This window comes from Barbus barbus, assembly GCF_936440315.1.
Source record: "Barbus barbus genome assembly, chromosome: 26".
NCBI classification, from domain to species: Eukaryota; Metazoa; Chordata; class Actinopteri; order Cypriniformes; family Cyprinidae; genus Barbus; species Barbus barbus.
The window spans coordinates 24,986,787-25,014,460 of record NC_136754.1 but is presented as its reverse complement, the minus strand read 5'-3'; the positions used below and the strand labels follow the sequence as shown (position 1 = coordinate 25,014,460).

General features: G+C 38.3%; 1 protein-coding gene across 1 annotated transcript in view; it reads right to left on the bottom strand.

The window, feature by feature from the left end:
• The window catches only part of st6galnac3 (ST6 (alpha-N-acetyl-neuraminyl-2,3-beta-galactosyl-1,3)-N-acetylgalactosaminide alpha-2,6-sialyltransferase 3), a 108,100-nt gene that overhangs the window by 45,937 nt on the left and 34,489 nt on the right, over window positions 1-27,674 (bottom strand). Inside the window, exon 2 of the mRNA XM_079380293.1 lies at window positions 22,858-23,052. Coding sequence (XP_079236419.1) covers window positions 22,858-23,052 — 195 coding nt within the window. The remainder of the gene's footprint in view (window positions 1-22,857; window positions 23,053-27,674) is intronic.

The window sequence follows — 27,674 nt, the reverse complement described above, 5'->3', positions numbered from 1 at the left end:
TTTATTGATTTTAATGTCTATTTCACTTTCTTTTATGTAAAAGCACTTTGAATTACCACTGTGTATGAAATGTGCTATATAAATAAACTTGCCTTGCCTTGCCTTGCCTATTAGCTTGGCCTTCGACTGCGCTAGAACAAGCCAATCGTCGAGGTAATTCAGGACACGGACTCCCATCTGTCTCATAGGGGAGAGGGCCGCGTCCATGCACTTTGTAAAAGTGCGGGGAGCCAGAGCCAGCCCAAAGGGCAGGACCGTGTATTGAATGAATGAATGAATGATGCATTTATATAGCGCTTTATTGTGTATTGCTGTACACCCAAAGCGCTTTACAATCAAGTGGGGGGGGGGGGTCTCTCCTCAAACACCACCAGTGTGCAGCATCCACTTGGATGATGCGACGGCAGCCACAGGACAACGGCGCCAGTGCGCTCACCACACACCAGCTACAGGTGGAGAGGAGAGAGTCATAGAGCCAATCAGGTGTATAGGGATTATTAGGAGGCCATGATAGACAAGGGCCAGTAGAGGGAATTTGGCCAGGACACCGGGGTTACACCCCTACTCTTTACGAGAAGTGCCATGGGATTTTTAATGACCACAGAGAGTCAGGACCTCGGTTTAACATCTCATCCGAAAGACGGTGCTTTTTGACAGTATAGTGTCCCCGTCACTATACCGGGGCGTTAGGACCCACACAGACCGCAGGGTGAGCACCCCCTGCTGGCCTCACTAACACCTCTTCCAACAGCAACCCAGTTTTCACCGGAGGTCTCCCATCCAGGTACTGACCAGGCTCAACCCTGCTTAGCTTCAGCGGGCAACCGGTCTTGGGCTGCAGGGTGATATGGCTGTGGCCAATTGATAAGCCACTCCCTCAAAGGGAAATCTGAAGAATCGTCTGTGATGGGGGGCTATCTGGATGTGAAAGTAAGCATCTTTCAGATCCAGTGAAAAGAACCAATCCTCTGGGTGAATTTGCGAGAGGATCTGCTTCAGTGTGATCATTCTGAACGGCCGTTTCATAAGGGCACGGTTCAGACTCCTGAGATCGAGGATGGGCCGGAGGCCGCCATCCTTTTTGGAGATGAGGAAATAATGGCTGTAGAAGCCTGACTCGCTCAGTGCGATCCGCCACGTTGCTCTTTTAGAGAAATTTGCTGATTAAGGCTCGCCGGATGGCAGCAGGGAATGAGCTGGCGTCTGCGTTGCTCGTTGAAGCGTCTCAGAGAGCGGGCTGGAACAGCGAAGAGGCACAGAGGAAAAGGCAGCTTCAATCCACAGCGAGGCGTGTTAACGGCGAGCGTCTTGAGTCCCGAGATCAGCGAAGAGAAGAAGTCGTCGCTGAAGGAGAATTGATCTGATTTCCTATGGCGAAGCGCCCGCTTATATAGCCAGATGACCCCACCCCTTCTGGCGGGCTCTGGCAGGCTTTGCCACACACATGAACCAGCTAATCAAGGTCTTCAGGATGCAGTTAGGTTTTTTTTTTTCCAGGGCTTTCAGGTTTGGAGCTAAACTCTGCAGGAGAGTGGCCCTCCAGGATCAATGTTCTCCACCCCTGCCTTAAAGGTACATCTCTTTCCAGTTTTTTTTTTTTTTTAAATATTGCAGAAATCTTCTTGTGCATGACATCAAATAAATGATCAATGAGAGATTAAAAGTAAAAGTATCATCTAAGAATTGTAGCTGTGTCATTTGTAATGAGTGACTCGTTACCTTTCACAAGTAATCTACCCAACACTGCAGGAAGACATAAACAAATGGTTTGCATTATAGGATACTAATCAGTTAGGGATGGATACACAAACACAAACAATTCACTAGAGAAAAAATAATGGGCCTTAAAAAACATTCACACGTCTTGTGCAAGCCTGAACTGCAAGCCCCTATCTGAGTCAAATTTATTCTCATTTAATTTTGTTATGAAAAAAATGGCATGTGGTACTGTAATTACTGCACTGATTACTGCACTGTTTAATTCTCTCACAGTGCTTATACAATGGTGATAAACAATAGAGCAAGAGAGAGACAGAAAGAGAGAGAGAATTCATTTTTCATTTGGTATTCAAACCAGAGATGGAATACAATACTTCAGACCACTGCAACCCTCGATAAATTGAACTCTTCAAGCATTTTTTAAAAAAAATGTGCATAGCATTTTGAAAACAGAATTAATGTTGCCTGCCTCACTCAGCAGCCTAACTCCAGTGAACATAATAAAGCCAAAAACTAGTCCTGATTCACCTGCCAAAACAAACATGGTGTCTGTGACATGATGCAGAAGAGATGATGCATAAATTAAGACTGGCTTTAGGACTGCTGGATAAAAGTTTATTTACCATAAGCTTTATTTGCCGGGAATAAAGGGCATAAACAATACTTACCTAAATAAACAAGTGAAAATAAAGATAAACTATGATTAATGGGCCATTGCTAGCTGAGAATGTTACTTTTGCAAATTTAGTTGTGGTCCAGATTATGAAACATTAATTTTGTTTTCACTGCTTGGAAAGACAAATTCAGTTTAATTTCACTTTTGTTTTGACTGCATAATACAATTTAGAAAGCTTAATACATTATATATGCAGATTTAATTAGTAAATGAGTTAAAGTGTGCATATTTTTTTCTGCTATATTTTGACGGAATTGTGCTATGATATGCAAAAGATATGCAAATTAATCTTTAATAAATAAAAAAAATAGGAGACAAATGCTGATGTAAATCTGAGATCAAATTTTGGTTTCAGGTCACAAAAGCATATTGATCATAATTTGAAAGTATTATTAATGTAGTAATGAGAATATTGTTTTATTGGATATACACTTTTATTTTTTATCCTTTAAACTTAGACTCTGCTGTTCTTAACATTTAATATCTACATAAATAGAGTATTATAACTTTGTCCAAATCAGCATAAAACACAATATAAACACATGCAATAAAAATTAGTACAGCATAAAGTCATACCATATGATATCATTGTTGATAATCAATGATAATAATCTTACAGAATTACACCTAACCTTGAAATTCATTAGAATGCTTAAGAACTTTTCTATAAATTATTCATTAAGAAAATTACACATTTATTTGTGCACTTTGTGCCAAACAGTGGGCCTCCACAGGAGTCTGTTCCACCACTTCATTTAAGGCCAAAAAAGTCATTTTAATATGCATTTATGAAGGTAATATTATGCACCAAAGGTTGGATAAAACGTCATCTGTCGACAGAGCCTAGTTTTTAAGCATATAGCACTGTCCTTGGTACAGCTATCGGCCTAAACATCGCTCATTTTTAAAGGGCAAGTCACATATTTCTGTCAAAATAAATGTCAGTGGAGGCACATTTATGGTCTCTGATAAGATTAAGTCATGTAGGAACATAGTCCTGTGCTGATAATATACACTAATGACATACTCAAATCAAATACTCCTGGGTTTACTGAAAACAAGGACAAAAATAGACTAGAAAGGAACAAAAAAAAAAAAGAATATACACAAAGTCAATTAAATCAAAAACAGCCACAACACAGATTAGACAAATAGTGCATTTTAAATGGCATACACAATGCCTGCATAGGGGACTACAAAGGAAGAATAATCATGGCTGATCCAAAAAAAAAAAAAAATCACTTCAAAGGGAACTTTGAAATTAAAGTTTTTGTAGGGTTCAACTGATGGACACTCTGAGAAGTTCTCTCTCTGGATCATTTCTTCATGAATCTGTACCAGGTTTGCCAGGAATAATGTAAATCAAACCATCTGCACCTGAAATATTCTTTGGTTGAGTAAACAAAATGGTGTGGAAAAGAAAAATCCTCCATCTCTATAGAGGAGTTGAAAGAAAATATGGTTACACTTTATTTTAAGCTGTCCTTGTTATGTAATTTAGTACTAATTAATAAGAATTAATTAGCATGTATACTTACTATAGGGTTAGGGTTAGAATCAGAGTTTGTCTTAGGTTTAGTTGTGCATAATTTACTGTTATTACTGTAGTAAGTGTAACATGCAACAATAGCACTGTAAAATAAAGTGTTACCGAAAAAAAGAACCATAAACTGTGGCATTTCAATGATTTAATAATTGAACATACAACTTTGTTTACTATACCCTGTTTAACTACTATATATATGTATATTAATATATATAACAAAATATATATAAGCACTTTTTTGACGGAATCAAAAAGCTCTCTGACCCCCCATAGACAGCAAGGGTCCTTACACGATGAAGGTCCAGAACTGTAGCAAGGAGATCGGTAAAATAATCCATGTAGGGGCAGTAGTGGCCTAATGGTTAGAGTCTCAGGTCTGGCAGGGATTGTAGGTGGGGGGAGTGAATGTCCAGCTCTCTCCACCCTTGATATCCACGACTGAGGTGAGACCCTTGAACAAGGCACCGAACACTCAACTCCCCGGATGCCGCAGCATTGGCTGCCCACTGATCTGGGTGTGTGTGTGTGTGTGTGTGTGTGTTTGTTCTCACTGCTGTGTGTGTGTGCACTTGAATGGGTTAAGTGCAGAGCACAAATTCCAAGTGTGGGACACCTTACTTGGCCACACGTCCTTTCCTTCCAAAATATTAAAATAATAATTAAATATATTTTCATAAAGTTTAACAATTTAAAAGCATTTTATTTCAGTTTGCATTATAAATATCACCTCATAATTATGTAAAATATATTAAATATGTTTTACTTAAATATATTAATGAGTCAACAACAGTTTTCAAGTACATGAAATATGTATTTTAAAGCTAAAATTCAACAGAATAATTTTCATTTTAATTGCACATTATTTGCTCCTGACTTTGTTTAAATCTGAAATTATCTTAATTTAAGAAAGTAAAAGAACAATACTAAACATCCAAAAAAAAAAAAAATGTTGCAAGTTTTCTTTTTTCAGAAAAAGTGTCGTCCACGTTGCAACTGTCCTCTGTTACAGTCACCCCGGTTTTCCCCTAAAGTAAGTCCATCATTCACATGGAAAGCACGCAAGAATGTGTAAGAATGATAATTTAGGAGTTACTGATAGCTTACACAGCAACCTGTCTGAAAGCACACAACCTGACATGTCACCTGACAGAGGGCCACGACCTTAACCTTTCTGACCTCATGGACACACAACACAAATTTTGCTGACACTTGGCCTTATGTTACCTGCAGGCAGGAAAGAGACGTATTGATGTTAGACATTTTTCTAAGAGCTAAAAGCGTTCGCTCACTCCCTGCGGCTTTATGAGACAGATAAAAAAAAAAAAAAAAAACGCTCTGAAGTCTGGGTTGCTTTTAGAACACTGATTGTGTTGGCTGACGGGCCATTGTGGACCGGGTCCCTGTTGAGTCAGATCAGTTACTTGTGATTCATGTGTATCTAAGGGCTAGAAGAGCAAAGTTGCTTGAAATGCAAATTGATATGGTTGGGCTCTGGGCAGCTGTGTAGACGGTTCGGATGTTAGAATACCATAATGGTCATTGCCGCTGCTATTGTGGAACTCATGACAGAAAGTGAATGATACACCACATTAGTCCACAGCCCAGAGAAAATAAGACAGCATTTTTTCATTACAGCTGAGATGAGAAAAAAACAAGAAGAATATGCTGCATCTGAGACTTCACTTTGTCAAGCTACTACAACACGGCATAAGCATGTAAACAATATTTGGAAAAAAATATTTTTGCAGGACTGTGCTTTATTTCTGTGAATGTAGTCGGATACCAAGAAAGTTTAGAGACAAAAAAATCAATACTTCTAGTCTCAGACAGCAAGATGTATTTGCGTTTTGATATACCGTGAATATTTTGTTCCTGTATTAATGTCAAGATACTGAAACATTTCAGCAACCAAAAATATTTGGTTAATCAGATTCGGAGGGCCAGAATCATAGACCTAAAATGTATAGTTTAGTTAACGCTTGTCCAATGACGCGTTTTGTTTGCTACAACAGGTACAATATTATTTTCTCATTCTTAAATCAGATTTTTGTGGTGTTTTCAGCTGATGGATGAACAAAACTTCATTAAGCATTATTTGTAGAATGTCTATTCTACATCCAATAATTGCAATAAACTTTTTGTTTTGATATGAAAACTAAGCTTTTAAGTTCTATCAATTTTATAAATTCAAACAATACATTACGTTTTGACGGTCTTTAATGTGGCATGATGGACCGCTGTAGCATGTGAACCTTATATCTATCAGAATAATATCAATATCATATCATTTAATACTTTTATCAGTATTTCAACCATGGAAAGACGTCAATAAAACAGCTTGAAAATGTAAAAATTTAACCCAGTGGTAGGGTTTGTCCATGTTTGACCCAAATTTGGGTTGAAATGTTTTTAAGTTTGACAAGGTAGCTCCACATTATGTTCGTTGTGATGCCAAATGACGCGTCTCGCTGAGGTCTGGGTTGATCGATCTGTCCCGAGTTCACAGGTTGGATATCAGACTTCAAGCGGCATTCTATGGGCCAGCTCAAACCATCTTTTGGCGTTGTCAGGATTTACTAAAGACACGCAGTGCCGAATTAACACTGAAAAGGCGTGGACAGAGTTATATTTGCACCTGATCTTATTGAATATGCATTTGTAGGAGTTTCCCTTTCAGTCGCAAAATTTATGGGAGGAGAGTATTCAAATGAATCACGCAATGAGATTTATTAATGCTCGTCAAATTACTGGTATTTGCGCCATTATTTAGCACCTAAAAAAAGCATGTCGAACTATTTTGCGCTTCAAATGGCTGCAATTGTTGTTATAGGAGGAGACACCACAGAGAACAGAGAGCGTGTGGTAGAACTGAGAGGATTTTTTCCACACAAATTAATTTATTTGGAATGCCAGAAGAACATTACCCGAACATATCTTTGCCAAGCCATATTATTTTTAATTTGCTTCAGGAAATAAAATATTACTTGAAACCCTCAACTAGGAGTCACGCAATACCAGGTCTATCAAAGCTTATTGCAACCCTTAATTTTTTGGCTTAATTTCGGTTCTTTTCAACGTACTGTGGCTTCTTTATTTCTTTATTCTTTATTTGTGACTACGCTCATTTGCACTGCGCTTGGTATATTGCCTTGGTCAATGTGTAAATGAGATGTCGCGTTTGTGTTCTTTAATTTGCGCATTGTTAGTAAATCACCCGCAGAAATTTCCACACCCATGCGTGCTGTTTTGGAATTGCGCTCTCAAGCAAATTTTCCCTGTTTAGTAAAACTGTCCCTATATGTTGTTTCCCAGTAGGAGGTAGAAAAATCTGAATTTCGAGTTGTCTGGAATGTAGAATTAGTTTGTTTCCTTTATTCTAGTCACTAGCTCCTTAGTAACTAATTATGTTGTACACCTGTGTCTTGTTTAGTTCTCATTAGCCTTTGTATAGACCCTTTTTGAGTCGACGTCACGATTACGTCACAGCACAAGCTGGAGGCAAAACAGGGAGAACTGGAGGCGGCCCATTCAAACCAGTGCAGATTCAGCAACATAAAGAGCTTTAAATATAGTCTTGTTGTGATGTTGGGTGCCAGAATCGACATAGTACAGGCTCTGATTTTAAATTTTATCGCTTACCTGCTGCCACTGCCAGACAAAAACGGACGACTGTGATTAAAACGCGATAAAACCAGAGGACTGGACAGAAACGACCGTCAAAATGCTCGCGTTTGCAACGCACACTTCTTGTCAGAAAAGGTTCAATAAAGTATTGTCTTTTGTTGTTATGAGTGCGTCTATAGATTTATTATGCATCTCACGATTATGCTGTGTATGAAATAATGTCTGTGTGCATGTGTGTAAAACAACAAACTTATAAGCTTAATCATTTGTAATTGTATTGTTATGAGTAATTGTGGCTTGGAATAATAATGTTTCAGTAAAAATAGTTGCCTGCTGAAATTGAAAATACATCTTCATGACTAGATAGACACTGTGAGTCTGTCTTAACTACACAGGTTAGATGTGAGTCAGTCAACCGGAGGGAATCCTGTCAGATCGTCCATGCTTCGAGGAAAAGCGTGCACGGGTCGGCCGATCTGGTTTCGTCCATTAAAGTTAACCTTTTCAAATAACAATTGCGGTCCTGGACAGTGCGTGGCCTTACATATGTGGGTGAAATCGGATTTTCTCCAGTTATTGTTAAAAAACAAGCTAACAAACTTCATAGCTAGCGTTAGTGAAGCGGTCAGTGGAATCTTTCTGCCTCCAGCTAAGCACAGCCCACAGAAAAACGTCACAATGTTTACTAACAGAAAAAGGGTCTATATGCCCTCAGTTTGTTCAGTTCTTTGTCAGGTATTGTCTTTACCTTGTAAAGCTATTACGTTTATTGTGCTTTGGATTATCTTCTTTGTTTTTGGTCATCCAGGATGATGCAGGATCACCTAGGTCACCATCGCTGGTTCCATACAGCTCCTCAGTTCCTCCCCTTTCACAGTTCCATCTAGCTTCCTAGTCCTTAGCTTTGTATTGGTGCTCAAATACCTCTGCTCTAACTCAGGCTTCCAAGCCACCCTGTTGAAAAAAACAGCATATGCTGATTAGGCATGCTTTGAAGCATGGTAGCTGGTTTAAGATGGTCATGTGCTGGTCCTAAGCAACTAGCTCCTGCTCAGGACCAGCTCATAACCATCTTATAACCAGCTCAGGACTATCTTAAACCAGCTCATGTCCAACTAAGGACCAGATTAAACCTGCTCAAACCAAGCTGGCATGCTTTAAAACATACCTAACCAGCATATGCTGTTTTTTTCAACAGGACAGTGACTCCACCTCAGCCTGTTAAACCATCGGCTTTATCTTGACTTCATCTTGTCTACTCCCTCAGGTCCGCAGTGATTCCTAGTCCCTCAGGCTCTGCATTGGTTTGGCATCACCACAGCCCTTCATCCCTCCAGCTCCACCACTGTCCTCCCTCGCTCCTGTTCCACCACAGTCAAGTCTCTAGGCTGTGGCATGGTCCCCCCAAGCCGTTTGAAAACAATGCTACAGCCAGTTATTCTACTTTGAAATTTGCGTTCCGTGTCGGAATGACTGTTTCTGTTTTGGTCTGTGTGATTCCGCCCACTGCAAGTTTACTAGGTAAGACTTCAACACCCTGGGTTGGCAGTTAATGGAAAACACAGCGTACTGCAGACATGGAAGTCATCAAACGAACTGGGTCAGAGATTACAGATTCTACATAACCTAAAATGTCTTGTCAACTTACAGTGTAAGACTCTGACTCATTGCCACTGTCAAATGTGCCCATTCCTGTTGCATGTCCCTAGCTGTCAATATTACATATCGAGGGTTGAGAACCAGAAGGGCGTATGGAAGCAGAATAATGACAATCGTTTTTGAAACAAAGCATGCTGAATTCCACAAATGAATATTTCAATTCAAAATATTTCTCACACATTTTCATAATTAAAAATTCTATAATTCATATTCACCGTACAGAATTCACTTCCAAACTATTCAATATGTTTAAAAATACGATGTATAATATTCAACAGGCAAATTTCGGTCATTTTATTTCACTTTCCAAATTCGCTGCCACAATGTCAGTGGTTAAAATCGATGTCACCAGCAGGTGGCGCAAACGGCTGTGATGAAGGCCATATGTGGATCAAGTCATTCATTTACAAAAACTGATTTGCAGAAATGAAGCAAGCGCTAAGTAGAATTTTTGATTATCGGGGCCTTTATTTCAGTTGCTTACTTTCTGTAATTTTGTATCATGGCTTGTGTGACGCTGTGCTGTAATACTGGGGTTCCTCTCATACGTCACACTCCAGGATTCCTCAACGATGCATAATGCTCCTCAGTGATATAACTAATAGAGTGAGATAAGACCTCAGCTCTCAGAACACACTTTACTGATGATTATGCGAACTATATACAGGCAAGCAAATGAGGTCAGAAGAACGCAACGCACTGCATTTTCGTTGCTTACCACTGATCTATAGAGTCGACAGTCCTACAAATATATCAATACCACGATTAGTAAATGTAAACCGGAGAAGCATCGCACCAAAGGGGCCGTCTGACAATCCCACCAACTGGGTTAAAATGTCCAATGTATTTAAATTCAAATGACTTCTAACATTTAAAATAACACACTTTCAAATTGTAAAGCGTGTATTGCTCATAGTGATTTACTACAGATGAGATTTTGGCAATACCGCCCTTCTTATATACAGTGGTGTGAAAAAGTGTTGGCCCCCTTCCTGATTTTTTATTTTTTTGCATGTTTGTCACACTTTAATGTTTCAGATCATCAAACAAATTTAAATATGAATCAAAGATAACACAAGTAAACACAACATGCAGTTTTTGAATAAAGTTTTTTATTATGAAGGGAAAACAAAATCCAAACCCACATGGCCCTGTATGAAAAAGTGCTTGCCCCCTGAACCTAATAACTGGTTGGGCCACCCTTAGCAGCAACAACTGCAATCAAGCGTTTGCGAAAACTTGCAATGAGTCTGTTACAGCGCTGTGGAGGAATTTTGACCCACTCATCTTGGCAGAATTGTTGTAATTCAGCCACATTGGAGGATTTGAGCATGAACCGCCTTTTTAAGGTCATGCCACAGCATCTCAATAGGATTCAGGTCAGGACTTTGACTAGGCCACTCCAAAGTCTACATTTTGTTTTTCTTCAGCCATTCAGAGGTGGATTTGCTGGTGTGTTTTGGATCATTGTCTTGCTGCAGAACCCAAGTTCACTTAAGCTTGAGGTCACGAACAGATGGCCGGACATTGTCCGTCAGGATTTTTTGGTAGACAGCTGAATTCATGGTTCCCTTTATCACAGCGAGTCTTCCAGGTCCTGAAGTAGCAAAACAGCCCCAGACCATCACACTACCACCACCATATTTTACTGTTGGTTTTTCTGAAATGCTGTGTTACTTTTACGCCAGATGTAATGGGACACACACCTTCCAAAAAGTTAAACTTTTGTCTCGTCAGTCCACAGAGTATTTTCCCCAAAGTCTTGGGAATCATCAAGATGTTTTCTGGCAAAACTGAGACGAGCCTTTATGTTCTTTTTGCTCAGCAGCGGTTTTCGTCTTGGAACTCTGCCATGCAGGCCATTTTTGCCCAGTCTCTTTCTTATGGTGGAGTCATGAACACTGACCTTAACTGAGGCAAGTGAGGCCTGCAGTTCTTTAGATGTTGTTGTGGGGTCTTTTGTGACCTATTGGATGAGTCGTCGCTGCGCTCTTGGGGTAATTTTGGTCGGCCGGCCACTCCTGAGAAGGTATACCACTGTTCCATGTTTTCGCCATTTGTGGATAATGGCTCTCACTGTGGTTCGCTGGAGTCCCAAAGCTTTAGAAATGGCTTTATAACCTTTTCCAGACTGATAGATCTCAATTACTTACTTTCTCATTTGTTCCTGAATTTCATTGGATCTCAACATGATGTGTAGCTTTTGAGGATCTTTTGGTCTACTTCACTTTGTAGGATTAAAAAATCAGGAAGGGGGCCAACACTTTTTCACACCACTGTATGTACAATACACAATTATTTACATATAACAAAATGTACATATAAAAAAAATCAAACCTTTTATTATTTACATATAAAAATATATATATATTCTCATGTTCCAGTGGTTGTAGTATGTTGCTAGGTACAAAACTGACTTACTACAGGTTACATTTTCCAATATCTCCCTCATGGTATGTACAGTACACAAATATATTTTTTGGAAAAAAGTACAAAAGGGTTTTTCATGTTCCTCAGGTTGTAGTACATTGACATTTTGCCAATATCTCCCTTACTGTATGTACAATTTACAATTATTTAAAACAAAAACTAAAAAAATCTGTAAGACCCCAAAAAGGAATTGTTCATGTTCCAAAGGTTGTAGTATAAAATATTGATGCACTTCATTAAGGGAGGTATTTCATTAAGGGAGGTATATGTACATTAAGGGAGGTATTAGCAAAATTTCACCTATAGTAAGTCAGTCTAGTCACTAGGAATGTACTATAAACTTTGTAACAAAAAATAAATAACTTTGTGAATTACAGTAATTTCTTAAGAATAATTATATACTGTATGTACATTGAGGAAGATGTTGGCAAAATTTCAAGTCTGGTAAGTCAGTCTGGTCACTAGTAACATACAACATTTGGAACACAAAAAAATCCATTTTGGTGAATTACTGTAATTGTTTTCTTAAAAATATTTGTGAGATATTTGCAATATTCATTCAGTCAGTTTTAGTAAATTATTAATTTATTGTATCGGTGCATCCCTACTAATAATAGCTGTCATTGCTACTGAGCCGCTTTCTGAGGGAAACAGCGTGAAACCGTGCGCGTTCATTCATATTCTACATCTGCTTAACTGTCGATAGGCTTATAGTTCGCATAATCATCAGTAAAGTGTGTTCTGAGGTCTTATATCACTGTATTAGTTATATCACTGAGGCGCGTTATGCATCGTTGGGGAATCCTGGAAGCCATGATACAAAGTTACAGAAACTAGGCAACCGAAATAAAGGCCCCGATAATCAAAACTTCTACTTAGCTCTTGCTCCATTTCTGCAAATCAGTTTTTGTAAATGAATGACTTGATCCACATATGGCCTTCATCACAGCCCCTTGTGCCACCTACTGGTGAGCGGCTGACATCAACTGGAGATCATGCGTCGGTGCTCTACTACTATTCCTGCTGGTCCCGGATGTGCACAGTTGAATTTTCTGCCGAATTTTAACCATTGAAATTGTGGCAGCAAATTTGGAAAGTGAAATAAAATGACCGAAATTTGCCTGTTGAATATTATACATCGTATTTTTAAACATATTGAATATTTTGGAAGTGAATTATGTAAGGTGAATATGAATTATAGAATTTTTAATTATGAAAATGTGTGTGAAATATTTTGAATTGAAATATTCACAGATTAAATAAACAACTATGTTAAATTTCAGGACCTAAAAATGCAAGCCCTGGAAATACAAGGCATTAAAATGCAAGCACTGTTAATTGCAATGCATCTTTTTTTCGATTTGTGGAATTCAGCATGCTTTATGTTTCAAAAACTATTGTCATTATTCTGCTTCCATAAGGGCGTAAGTGACATTTCACCAACTTTACAGAAGAGCCAAAACAAAACTTTTACCATAGTTTGATCTGACTTTGTGTACTGATTTTTTTTATAATACTGAATTGTTTATAATACAAATTTGTACATTCATGGATGACAGTACTTTTGCCAGTAGAAAGAGCTCATTAAGAGCTTTCATTTGATGTATATATCTCCATTTCACCAAAAATGTCACTTACACCCTTCTGGTTCTCAACCCTCGATATATAACCTATGTTTATGTAACATATATATCTAAATTGCATATTGAACCTACATATAGAACCTAGAAACATATGTTTGAATAAATATGCCACAGGTGTGGCCCATGGTGGAACGGTAGCAGGTTGAGGATGTGCCGGGGCAGGATGTGCTACATAGCCTCAGTATGCCTCTGTACTGCCAAGAACTGCTGGCGGAGTCCTCGACAGTGTCACTGAAGAGCCTGGGAGAAGGGAGCGTCAAGAAAGCGCACTGTCGACATCACTCATCTCAGCAAGGCTGAGCCATAGATGGAGCTCTTGGACCACTAAGGTGGACATTGCCTTCCTGAAGGACCGTGCTGTGACTTTCGTCGCCCGGGGGCGAAGTCAGTCGCCGAGTGCAGTTCCTGGATCAACCTCGGGTTGGTACTACCCTCGTGCATTCGTTTGGCTTGGTGTACTTGCTGGATAGCCATGGCATGCAGGGCAGAGGCAGCTTGGCCCGCAGGACTGCAGCTTTGGCGGTGAGTTGCCGTCAGCTTACAGGCTTTGGACAGGGGACGACGACGTTTCCTCCAAGTAGCGGCGTTTTGCGGGCACAGGTGCATTGCAACTGCACTCTCCACATGGGGAATGTCGACGTACCTCCTAACCCCCTAGGAGGAGGCAGACGAGCGGCTTCCAGCCAAAAAGGGGCTGTTCACGACTTCATCAGGTCCTCATGCACCTCCGGGAAGAAAGGAAATGGGGCAGGGCGTGGTCGCGAGCCACGGCCCATGCCGAGGACCCAATCATCCTGCTGCAAGGGCTCGGGACTGGGAGGTGTGTATGCCTCCAGCGCGATGCTCATGGCAGCCCGGGAAAGCATGGCCGTCAACTCTGGGTCCGATTCGGCGGTGGCGACAACACCCTTAGGAGGGGCAGCCGCCGAATCTTCATCCTCAGAGTACCTCTCACTATAGCCCTCAGATTGCCCAGAGCACTAGCCGATGGTTCTCTGCTCGTGGCAGAGAAGCCAGCAATGGTTTGCAATGGCTACACACTCACAGTGAACGCATAAACCATCCACGAACTCAGCTTCAGCGAGCTGGATGCCCAGACAATGAAGACAACGACAGTGGCTGTTAACAGAGGATAGGAAACGACTGCAACCAAGAGGCCACGGACAGAATGGCGTCTTTAAAAAGATGCGAGCCGTCCGCAATCAGAAACTGCTCTTTTAGATGAAGCACCCAGGGAAATCGCTGAATTAACAGGGACACCGCTGACTGCGCCATAATACCACCCAGAACAGCCTCTTCTTCCAGCTGCAAAGAGAATAGAGCCCTGCATTTCAGCCTGGGCCCGATGGGCCCTGACTTTTTTTTACGCTACTAGGGTCGGGCTTCGGGACAATTTTTACATCATAGTTGAGACACGGGCCAGGCCGGGCCGGGCCTCAGGCCTGTTTTAGGATTCTCCTTATTTTTATATTTTAGACATCTATTAATTAGTGATGAAAACAAATTGCCACACTGGCGGAAACAACATGAGACCGTGCTACCATGACTGTCAAGAGCGGCTCAACTGTGTTTAGTGTCTCTGCCAGAAGCAGCACCAGCAGCATGCGTGCCATCAGCACAGCTGAAGAGTTCTGCGTTCAAATGCATGCAATAGGCTAAAGCTTGCCGCAAAGCCCCAGCAAAAGTAATTTCCATGAATGTGTCAGGGGGAAATAGTAAGGAGATATTTTAATTATTTACTAATTAACTAGTGTTCAATCATGACAACTCTTGGAAGATTTTAACATGGTGATGGATATGACAATGTTAATGTATGTGGTCTTGGCGGAATAGATCTGCTACACTGCTGCTGAATTGCTGCTACTGTTGGTTATTGCTGTAGTTGTAGATTATTGCTGCTGCTGCTGCAAGCAAGTACATGAACTTGCTACTGCCAATGAATAAGGTGATACGGTGCTGTGAGTCTTTAAGACATACTGCTGCTGCACAAATAGCATATTTTTGTCAGGACCACTATCGTCAAAAATGATTGACAATAAGCATATAGTTTGGATTGGAAATACAAACAAAAGTATTGCAGATTTGTTGAAGTTCAGTAATTTTATGTACAGTTTTTTGAATTTGTCTGATTCAAAAGAGAATCAGAAGGCTGGATCCTGACTGACAGAGGAGGGTTGGAGATGGAGGAGGGTAATTAGCTATTGAGCAATGCGAAAACTGCTGATAATACTGACGACCTTATATATGGATGCTTAGATAGGTGTCATATTCCTATAGGTAGATGGGGATCAGCTGAGAGTCAGCTGATGCGAGCTTGACTAACGTGACCTACCAGAACTAACGCTACGCTTGATTTCTGTCAGAACCACTGTCGTCAAAGATGATTGAGAATTAGCACATAGTTTGGATTGGTGGTATGGTTCTGTTCTGGGCAAGAACTCCCTGCTCATCCATGCAGCCTAGCATGGATGAGAGCAGGGAGAGCAGCGATAACCCCCCAAAACAAAACCATATGCTGATATCCCCCAACGCAAACTGACAGCAAAGTCTCAAAGCCATTAGCAACAAGAATGTTGCCCTTAACCAATGACCAAAACAAATATTTTTGACTAGGCAGCTTAAGAACAAGCATGTTCCCAACACAACTACAGCTTTTAGAACAAGCATGTTCCAATAACAACCAGATAGCTCCGGGACAAGCGTGTTCCCGACAATACAGCTATAACAAGAACAAGCATGTTCCCAATACAACCAAGAGCTTAAGAACAAGCATGCTCCCAAAACGTCTAGACAGGACAAGCGTGTCTGATACCAGAGTAGAATCAATGCTGAAATGAATGCTGTATCCAAAACTGAAAAATGCTCCCTTTGAAAGACACATTTTGAGGAAAGAAGGCATCAAGACATGTCGAATCCAATGTTAGCCTTACTTCCTGCCTCTTGAGATTCCTTCATTTGGTCGATAATTAAAAGCAGAATAGATGCATCCTTCACTGCTTTGATACCCACAATCCTGTGTGGTTGAGCAAAATGAAGATGGTGTCTGAAGTCATTTCTAGTGAGTAATCAGCATTAAGAAATTAAATAACTGCTTAGTTATCAACAAAGCTCGCTCTATATCATAGAACCATTAAGATGCCTCAAAAGCATGTCCAATATCCATTTTTTAGTCACTGAAACTTCAGCAATTGTAGTTGCTTTGGATAAAACCATCTGCAAAATGAATAAATATAAATGTAAACTACAGTCTACCTACTGCTGCCGAAACTAAATGCATAATTTGATTTGCTATGCATACTGCTATTAATAATTCGCTAATAACACAATCTGAAATTCTGTTTACTGCTGCTACTCTCCATGAAAGTACTAGAATTGCTGTAGCCCATCCATGCATTATCACTGAAATAGCGAACAAAGTACTTTCTGCTGCCCCTGCTATATTAGCAATAATAATTGGTTGCCATGCAGACTGCTGCTAATATTATTTCTAACATTGCATCTGAATTTGCTATGCCATTCTGCTGCCATTAAAATTTGCTAAAAATTGCGATCTGAATAGCTATGTATACTGCTGCAACAGCTGCACAAAAATACTAATTACATTTGTGCAGCTGTAGCAGCAGTATACATAGCTATTCAGATTGCAATTTTCAGGTCGCAATTACTATAAGCGTCTTTATTAAACAATGAAATGCAAATAATGCCTATTTCACTTTGAAGAGTTCACAAAAACTCTGTACGTCCTGTTACATAAACGAAGTAATAAAAGCCTATTTCAATTTAAAAGAGTTACTTACCCCGTGTTTTCACTGAAATTTCATGCAACCAGATACTGCCGCTGCCACTGTCTGCTGCCGCTGCTAAACAACAGTAATAATTTGACTTGATTTGCTATGCATACTGCTATTAACAACTCGCTAATAACGCGTTCTAAATTCTATAACATTGCTGCTACACTCCATGAAAGTACTATAATTGCTGTAATCCCAACTGAATACACAAATAGTAAATTCCAGTTTAAGAGTGTCCTACTATTATCTACATTGTACATGGGCTACTGATTGGAAATTATTTATTATTAGTAGTATCTTTATATTTTAAACAAATTCATTATTAATTATCTTAAAACTATCAAGACTTTCGTGATAAACTCTTCACTCTCGCTGAACCGAGGTAACGAGTGAAATAGAGATGTGGCCTCTTTAAGAATTAGCGCTCCCTCTTCTGAAGTGCATTGCAATGCGGCACGTATGAGCGGGTATATTATTTTCCGTTGCTCATTAAGTTGTTATGGTAAAATAGGTAAGGCTGTTGACAGTATGACGTTTATGAAAGACAGTTATACAGTTTCACCTTAACTTAAAACTATGAACAACTGTGAAATGCCAACTGCAAACCGACCCCACTAATGAGGTGTGCATCTGAAAGCGATCCGTTCGCGGTTTATGTAGAAATGAATGACCACAGAAGATATTAAAAGCACTAGCGATTTTGGGTAGATAAGGTCATCCCCAATTCACTTTACTGTTTTAAAATCTGCGACGCTTGACATTGTATTCTCACATACATGAACTAGGAAAACTGCTTGCTGCTGCTGCTAATGTTCCTGCTGTTATATGAACAAGACATGCTTAGTAATTACTCCTCACGCGAATAACCTGCACATAGTTTTACAGCTTGTATGTTTTCTAGTTTAAAAATGTAAATCTGATGAATGCAATAATCCACTGAAATCAGATTGAAGACCATTTACTTATCTAGCTGTTGAGTTTCAGAGATACTCTGAAAGTGCGCTGCAGGAATCTCAAGTGAATGCTAGCCAGCCATATAAATGCAAGGCAGTAAGATCATTGGCTGCATATGAAGCATGAACCAATTAGCTTGTGCCAAGTCGTTTAACTCTCTAAAATGTCAGAAGGACTAGCCGAGTTTTGTGTGAGTTTATGAGCACTGTAATATAGTTTGTTACACCTTCTTATTTAAAATAAAACAAAGCAAAGAACAAGTGTCTTATCATTTATTATAGTACATAGCATTATACATCAGTAGTTGTCCGCGACAAAAAATGTTGATCTGCCGTGGTACACGTCCTTGTGGAGATTGAAAGAATGCCATCCTCCCCTGTTCCGTTGTTGTCTCCTTTTTGTAGTTTTAAATAATGATTTAATGATCTGATATTTATTTGCTGCCATCACAGCTACAGTATAATGCTTCTCCGACGAGCTGCTTCTTCTTGGAAAGCTGATCCGATATTTACACGGGTCCTACTTCTTGCCTTATTATTCCTCAGACGTTTTCCTCTTTTGTTTTTTATCCGCCATCTCTATCTATCTGTCACTCAGCTGGGCTGTTCACTGAACACTCTCTCCTCCATATCATGAGTAGACACGCCCCTTACTGCTGATTGGCTACAAGTTTGTTTTGGTACTCTGCCCCGACTTTTTTAGTTTTAGTTTTCTAAAACGTTTTTGAAAAATGGCTTACCCTGCATTTAACAACCCGTCAGCCTGCGCCATCTAGAGTTTCATTACTGAACTATACATTTTTCTGAGTCCGTGTCGCAAGGATGAAGTTGCCGATCCTGACTCGCTATCTCCTCATTAGACGTACCTTTAGAGCTAAGTGCATATTTACGGGATTGTAATTATGATTATAATGAAAGAGTTTTTGTTTTCGATTTGTTTTATTTCGTTAAGTAGTAATTTAATTTAAGCTTTCTATAGATATATTTGTCATGTCTGTGAGGCATATATTCATTTCGGTTCATTTTTGTGAAGCGCTCCTGTTCAAGACTGAGACGGCAGAAAGTGCATCATGTTTGTTTTCTTTATTTTATAAAAGCACAACCTTTTGTTGATATTGTGAGTGCGAAAATAAAAGTAAACCCTTCACAATTCCGAATGATGTATTGCTCTTACCTTTATGAGCAAAAATTATGACGTATTTTAAGTTGTTTCCACTGAAAAAAATGCAAGTGATCGCGCTGGTGCCTCCATGTCCTGTAAAACGCGCTTTAGCTTCCACTCTCCACACAAACTATTGGATATAGCACACATTTATCTAGGTTTAACGTTTTAACATTGTTATATGCTTGATCTGTTTTATATCTATAGATTTTTATTTTAGGCAAGTCATGATGATTTGAGAAGGCTAAATTGATCAAACATGGGCTGTGATCAGCTCACTGTCTGCTGCTGGCCGCTTGGTCATAACTTTAAAAAAACAAAAACTTACATTTAAAGGGGTCATATGATGCGATTTCAAGTTTTCCTTTCTCTTTAGAGTGTAACAAGCTGTTCGTGCATAAATAAGATCCCTTTGCAAAGACTAAAGTCTCGAGCCCAAAGAGATATTCTTTATAAAATGTAAGATTCTGCCACGCCTTCCTAAAACGGCTCATTCAAACATGCCCCCACATGTCTATATCACGGTGAGGGAAGATTTGCATAACACTGCCCAAACGTATACGCAATAAAAGAAGGCATAACTTTTATGCTAGCTGTAGTATTGTTGTTGCCGACGCCATGTCATGGAGATGCTGTGTGTTTCATTGTGAAAGAGAAAGTACTTTGTTTGGCATTCCAAATGAAGCGAACAACTAGAAATCAGTGGTTAAGTTATATTTACAACACTGTTCCAGAACAGTACAACGCAAATATTCGAGTGTGTGCAGCACATTTTACAAAGGATTATTTCCTGATCCTGGGAGAGAGTAGCCTACAATATGAACACTATGAATGGCTGTGAACACTGTAAAGTGGGGCAATTCTTCTGACTCACAGCCTGTAAGTACGTTTCGATATTTAAAGAATTTGTAGTGTAGAGTAGTGCTTGTTTGGCGTTTCTACAATCACAAATGCAGACATGGTGTTATGTTTACAACGCATAAAAAGACTGCACGAGTCATTATAATCAGTAATTATGTCCTCACTAAACGCAACAAATGCCTTGTTTATAGTGGGTTTTATTGTTTTAGTCTCCTTGCGCCGGGACCATAGACCGTAAAAAGGCCGGGACACGGCGTCACAACATAGTAAATTGCATAACAAAAATCTGATGAGTGAATGCACCTGTTGCCTATTTATACCCGTGTGCATGGGGAGTGGCTCAGCATGCAAAATCCACTAGCCAAATTTCATTGGCGTTTTCCCTTAATCAGAGAGGATTCGGGCTCCCAAGTAAGACCCCATAATGTCGAGTTATAACATAACTCGTAGAGACCGACAGATAAGGAACTACTGGCACACTAAACACACTAAATACAGCTTAAACTGAAATACCTCTTCAAAAACACTCTGCTTCAGTAAGTATGAAAATAGAAACATTTTGCACATTTCACAGCCATTTTATTAGCTTTGCTATTGTAAAGTGGAAAGCTTGACAATTTAAGCTCAGAATGTATTAAATGTTGTTGTATTTGCGAATATTTTACCATAGAAAAGTTACTGGAATTTGAAAATTTTACATTAAATTATGAAAGCGGAATTATATAATTCTTTAATCTAGCAGGCCTACTAGACGAATACTACTGCAGATGCCTTGGTTTCACTGAATAATGACAGAAGAGGTAAACAGACTTACCCACCCAATCCATTTCAGTGTATGGCAGAAGTTCAGAGCAAAGTATTGACAAGAACATCAGGAGAAAGATGAGAGGCATTCATCTCGCTATGAGCTGACAGACACAGACACTGATCTGACAGGTAAGCCTGCTCCACTGTGAATGTGAGGCGCCTGACTACAACACCCACACTCCATCATTTCAGACCAGAACATGTTTCTAAGTTATATTTATGAGTATAAAACAATTCAAATACAAAAAAGGTATAAATACAAGAGTTATAGTAGAGAAACATACTAGCGAATGAATGTACCGTATGTTTTTTTTTTTTCTGTGAGTCAGTAATGCCTAATTGAATAGAATAATTTAAAAAAGTATTGTATATGTAAATTATATAATGTCATATTTTGGGAGGTTATAGGCTAAGTTATCAGGCTAATAAGCTAGTGGTATAAGCTACAGCTAAGATACAGTAGTATAAAATGTAAGATAACTAACTAAAAGAAACAAATCCTTTAAAGACTGTCAGCGTTTAATAGTTTTTGTGATTATTTCAAAGAGGAGATCTTCTCAGGAAAAAGTTAGTTTTACATAGTGCAGTCAAGCATTTTAAAAACATATTCTATAATAAAAGCCCATTTTACTGAGATTTGATTTACTGAAGTGTTTCAAAATTGCCTTATGGCAATCTGCGAAGTCAATGGCGTTTACTGTGAAATTACAGGGGTGTAGATTCTGAGATGCTTTAGTTATTATCAGTATTTTCATTCTGATTTTCTATTGTCTAAAACAAACTGTTTTGGGAGAGGAGAGTTTGAAGGAGTTCAATTATTTGGAGGTTAGAGAGGCTGCCCAGCAACTAAAATATGTTTTGTTCAGGCATGACTGTTGTAGCAGCACTTTGTAACCTTGACAAAGGTATTCAACATGGCTTTAGAATTATGACCATCTCTGCCCCTGCACTTGTGCATAAAGCAGTATGATGAAAGCAAAAACAAATAAATAAATCCAACCCTCTTGACCAATTTCAATCATACTAAATTGCATTTTAAAAGCTGGATGCTTTTAAGAGATCAGATTGAAGCAATAAATCCAATATTTTTTTTTCTTTTTAATTTCTTTAGTCATTTTCTTCGGTCCATTGTTAGTGGGAGAACAAGCAAACCTCTCTGCACTAATTGTGGCCATGAATCACCTGAAAAGTTGAATCTACATGAATTTGGCAGTTATGAGTCAAAGCCTCATCTGTGTGTAGGGAAAACTCTCCAATGACCTTGAACATGAAGAAATGACTTGGCAAACTTCACTTAAACATTTGGGCTGCAGATTCTTTCATCATCAACACTTCCTTGACAACATCTTGAGGAAAAATAGGATACAACTATTGTTAACATCCTCATAAATATTTATGCTTGTAGAATGAATTCAGCCTTAACAACAAACTCATTAGCACTCAGAAACAAAAAACTATTTTTTTTTATATTTTGGAAACTGTTATTAAGTGGAAAAAGGCTTTAAGAGTACTTTAATTGCTACATATAAAACTCGCAGTGTGAGTAACTCATAACCTGCTAATAATTTACAAAGTATATTTAGAATGATATGACTGATCATAAAATAAATTAAGTAAATTATGTGGTTTACTACATGTGATAGCAAGTCCTTCCAAATTTTTGAAACGATGTGATGGCCAGTGCAGCAAAAACAAAATTAAATTCACTTTCCACATTGTAAAACACAGAAGTGTAAAATATTATTAGGCACTTTTGGTTACATAATACTGATATTGATAATATGACAAATATGAAATAGTAAAATATTTCTTACTGAAAACTTTCTTTTAAATGATTCTGCATCTACATTGATGGTCCAAGACAACAGCTTGGTCAGCTAAATCTACATCTTTTTCATCCAGTTTGTAACTTTTTAAATATAATGCAGCTCAGAAGTGTAAAACTAGGTAAAGCCACTGAATGTTTTAAGTGCGTTCTAGTCTCACCTCTTGGTCGGGGATACTGAGGTAGCCACGGTGGGGTTTGAAGGCTTTGTGTGGCGGGCGAGAGAACATCCAGTTTCTACTGAAGCTCTGGCCGAATACAGGCTGCAGCAGGAAGTAGGGTTTCTCTGAATAATTAATCACCAACAAAAACAGAGACACCGCCACAATCAGACTGGTCACTATGACTGACTTCTTCTGTGAGGAGGGAAAGAAGAACAGAAAACATGGCATCATTTAGCTTTTCTGACTCATGGGCAAAATGTGGCAATAAAACATTCAGGCAAAATAGTAATTGTCACAGTCAAAAAGTGCTTGTTTTTCTTTCTGGACAAATGGTAAGTGAAAGGAGGGACATTAACCTCCAAAAACCCTCAGGAGGTTGAACTAAATATTATATTAGCTATTTTTAATTCTTCCCATTTTATAGAAGGTTTGCCATTTTTAGGGTGACCATACGTACCATTTTTTTCCAGATGCGTCCTGGCCAGGATTTCTATATTGCCTAAAATATTTAGGTTTTGGCTTTCTTTGTGTGTGCACGTATGGTCACCCTAGCCATTTTTGCAAAGTAATAAGCATGACATAAACATTAAAATTATTAAGTGGTACCGTGTCAACCTGCTGTGGTGCAACATTTTCTGCACTAAGTAATAAACAACCGTCAAATCTGTCCTTTTATTAAAAAAATCTTAGAGAAGGTTCAACTCATCATAAGATCATCAGCGCTCCCCCTTTTTAAATGGAAATGGCATTTTTGATTAATTGCAATCTGGGATTTGAGAACATCTCAGCACAGAGTCAGCCCTCCTTAAAGTGTCTAACAACCTGTTGCTGACTGATGATTCAGAAAAGTGTGCAATTCTACTCCATCTTGATCTTAGTGCAGCATTCAACACCCTCGCTTGTGAAATTTTGCTGGAGCATTTAAGACAGTGGGCAGAGATTCAAAGGACTGTCCTTGAAGGGTTTTCATCCTCTCTTGAAAGGAGAACACTCACTGTAGAGTTAGGAAATATTTCCTGTATTACTTGCAAGTTACTTGGGGGCTTCCACAAGGCTATATATTGGGCCCAATTTTATTTCCATTATATATGCATTATATATACACCTCTGTTCATCAATTTGCACTGGCTACCAATAGCTGCTCGCATTAAATTCAAGGTATTAATGTTTGCCTACAGAACCACCACTGGCTCTGCACCCCTTTACCTAAATTCATTACTTCTGACTTATGTGCTCTGTACAAGCTTGCATTCTGCAAGTGAAGTACACATTATTGTGCCATGCCAAAGAGGCACAAAATCACTTTCACAGACTTTTTCATTAACTGTTCCCATCTGGTGGATTGACCTGCCCAACTCAATCCGAGCAGCTGAGTCCTTACCCATCTTCAAGAAACGGCTAAAAACACATATCTTCCATCTTTATTTGACCCTCTAACTCTAGCACTCTCTATTCTAATTCTATTGTATCTATCTGTCTTCTTTTTATTAAAACAAAACACATTTGACCCTTTATCAATTGCATATTTATTTTTTTATATATAAAAAATAAATAATAAAATAAATACATACATACATATATATATATATATATATATATATGATATCATCCAAAACCACACTTTGCCAGGTGTGTTTCCATGGCAAAGTGTGGTTTTGGATGATATCAGCCTAAATCCTAATAATTTTTTGGTGCAAATACATTAAAGTAACTTGACATTATTATTGAAGACCAGCAATAATAATTTTCAAATGTCAAAGTCAGACATGCCCCTTTGCCAGCTGTGATGCCTGGTTACTGGTTTAAACTTGGCCCAGTTTTTTAAAATATTTTTGGGTTAGCACACCTTAATAGCTTCAACAATTGATCGCATAAATCGTTTGAATAAACGGACAGCTTGGATGCCCAGATTATGCAGAGCTGTAATAGCTGCTAATGGTGGATATTTTGATGAATCGAAAATTAAAAGTTTTTTTTCTATGTATAAACTCTTTATGTAATAAAATATGTTTTCGTAGTTTGTGTTGTCCCTTATCAGTGCAAAATTATCACAAATTAAAAAGTATTCATGCCAATATTGTCCAAAACCCCACTTTTTTAGGGCGTTTCCAAACTTTTGGAGGGCAGTGTATATACAGATTCATATTCAATTCATATAAATAAATATTTTAATAAATAACATATACATAAATACAACATTTATGGTGGACTGTTTTTGAGACCTATATATATATATATATATAAACACTAGGTTTCTTTTTTCTATATTCTATCTACACGTTTTCTTTAAGAAAAGAAAAACCTTTCTACGTGTACTGTTTTAGGCTAACCAAGACTTGTCATAGCACTTGCATGTTGTTGCTCTTTTGTTGGTTTTGATTGCTTCTAATGTTCTCATTTGTTAGTCGCTTTGGATAAAAGCATCTGCTAATTGACTAAATGTAAATGTAATACATGCTTCCATTGGTTCAAATTAGTCAATATGCACAATATATCCTGTCATCTTTGAGATTATGATAAGAAAATAATGTATTTAAAGCAACCTACTTTTCATGCTCAGTTATATATGTTAGATAATATTTTAAACAACCATATAACAAAAACATACTGAAATAATAATAAGGGTACGATTTTGCAAAATCAACTATATCTTAATAGAACCAAGCTCTTATTTCTCAGTACATGTCCTAATGGTCTAAGCAGTCCTAAAACCCAACCCTTGGAAACAGAAGTCAGAAGTACAGCAGAAGTCATTCTGTATTCCTTAAAGAGGATTAAACTTGACAGAAACTGAAGCTCGTTTCTCTGTTTTGGACTGATCGCAGTGGACAATTCAAGCTGATATTGTTCATTTTTTTCCATTAAAACGGAATCTTCTCCTTCTTCACAGTTATCTGATACGACACGTTTTCCACTGAGTATTCTTTAAAAAAGTCAGAAAGCTCTTAAAATTTTACTTCTAACATTCCCTGTTCTCTTTTCACAATGAAATACGGGGAACTGTCAAAGCTCTGCGTAATGATGTTCCCACGGACATGATGCATACGGTTGTGTCAGAAGAAATGTTCAAAACTCTGAGAATAATTACTTGAAACATGACTGAATGCATACAGCTTATGGACAAGTACTTAGAATATTATGGACATTCTATATGAGACATGAAATATTATGTAATATAAACAAGAGCTGAGTTATTTATCTTTTGAATCGTATGAAATAAACAGTAAAACAATTTAACTTTTAAAACCCCCATGAAATCAAAATGTTGTGAGCCTTTTAGTCCAGGTCAGTTACAAGATGTAGCAAATCTTGGTTCTTCAGGGCTGTGAATTAAGTTAAAGGGAATAATGGCTGTGTTAAAAAAAAGAGCGAGACCTTTGACCCTGTTGACGGGTCCCTAGTTCCAACCCTGGTCCAACAAGTACTTGATCAGGTGGATCAGGTGTGTTTAATTAGGGTTGAATCTAAACTCTGCAGGGCTGTGGTCCTCCAGGAAATGAGTTTGACACCTGTGACTTAAAGGATTCACCCAAAAATGAAACATTTCTCACCCTCAGGCCATCCAAGATGTAGACGACTTTGTTTTTTCATTGGAACAGATTTGGATAAATGAATGTACCATTACATCACTAGCTCACCAATGGATCCTCTGCAGTGAATCCACAGTGGATTCCTATTGAAATAACTGGGTTTCCCACTCAAAAAAATTCACTGCACCTTTAAACTAGCTTACAATTATTTAATGTTCAAGTGCTTATCATTGCATCATGCCTCAAGCAACATCTGTGTACAGGAATGTAACACATAACGATGCTTCTCCACGCAACAGAGACATAAATGCGAAACCACCCGCTTTCGCTGCTAAGGTGTGAATGTCTATGTTCTTTGATGTAGTTTGATGGCCCATAATTTGCCATCTAGAAATGGAATTGTGTCTGGAATAATAGGGTGGCTGTCACTGGGGCTCAAATCTGGCACATCAAACATCTCAGGCAGGGTGTTTGGGTTTGCACTTCACAGGAAGACATCAAACATGAAAAGTTGATTTCAAAAAATGACCATTTAAAGCTCAGACTAAAAGACTTTTAGAAGATTGCATAGATTGCTGGAATGTTACATCATTATATTAGGAATGGTGTCACATTTATGTTGTGCCATTGAGATGAACAGTAAAGACTGGAAGGAAAGGAAGCACCTTGCACAGAACATATTTAGTGCTAGGTAGTAACTGGATTATGCAATCAGATTCCAAAAATGTACTACTTGTAATTAGATTACATGCTTTAAAATGCACAGTTACTTTTTTATGGATTGTGTGATTACAAATTATTCACACAACACCAGTAAATTATTCATAATTTATTGTCACCCTAATTCTTTTTTTCTCTTTCTAAAAACATTCTACTGTGTATCATATTGAATACAGTGAGTATTCATAACATAGACTGGCCATGTAAATGTTATGTACATTATTTTGCAATCCATACATCTGAAATTGGGGACAAAAGCACCTCCTTTTCAAAAAAATTGTATAAATGACAAAAATATTTAAAACCTGGAAGACTTTCAGCATGGCATTGCTGTTTTCATGTGTATTAATGTTTGTTCAATTGATGTTTGTTCATATTCGCATATTCTCTGTTGTTGGTTAATGGTCATAGGCTATATTTGATTTCTCTTCTTTCTTTTTTTCTTTAAATAATAATAATCCCATTTAAAACTAAACAGTTTATGTCAAAAGTAATCTAAAAGTAATCCAAAAGTAGTCCGAATACATCACCTAAATAGAGTAATTTAGATTACATTACTGACTA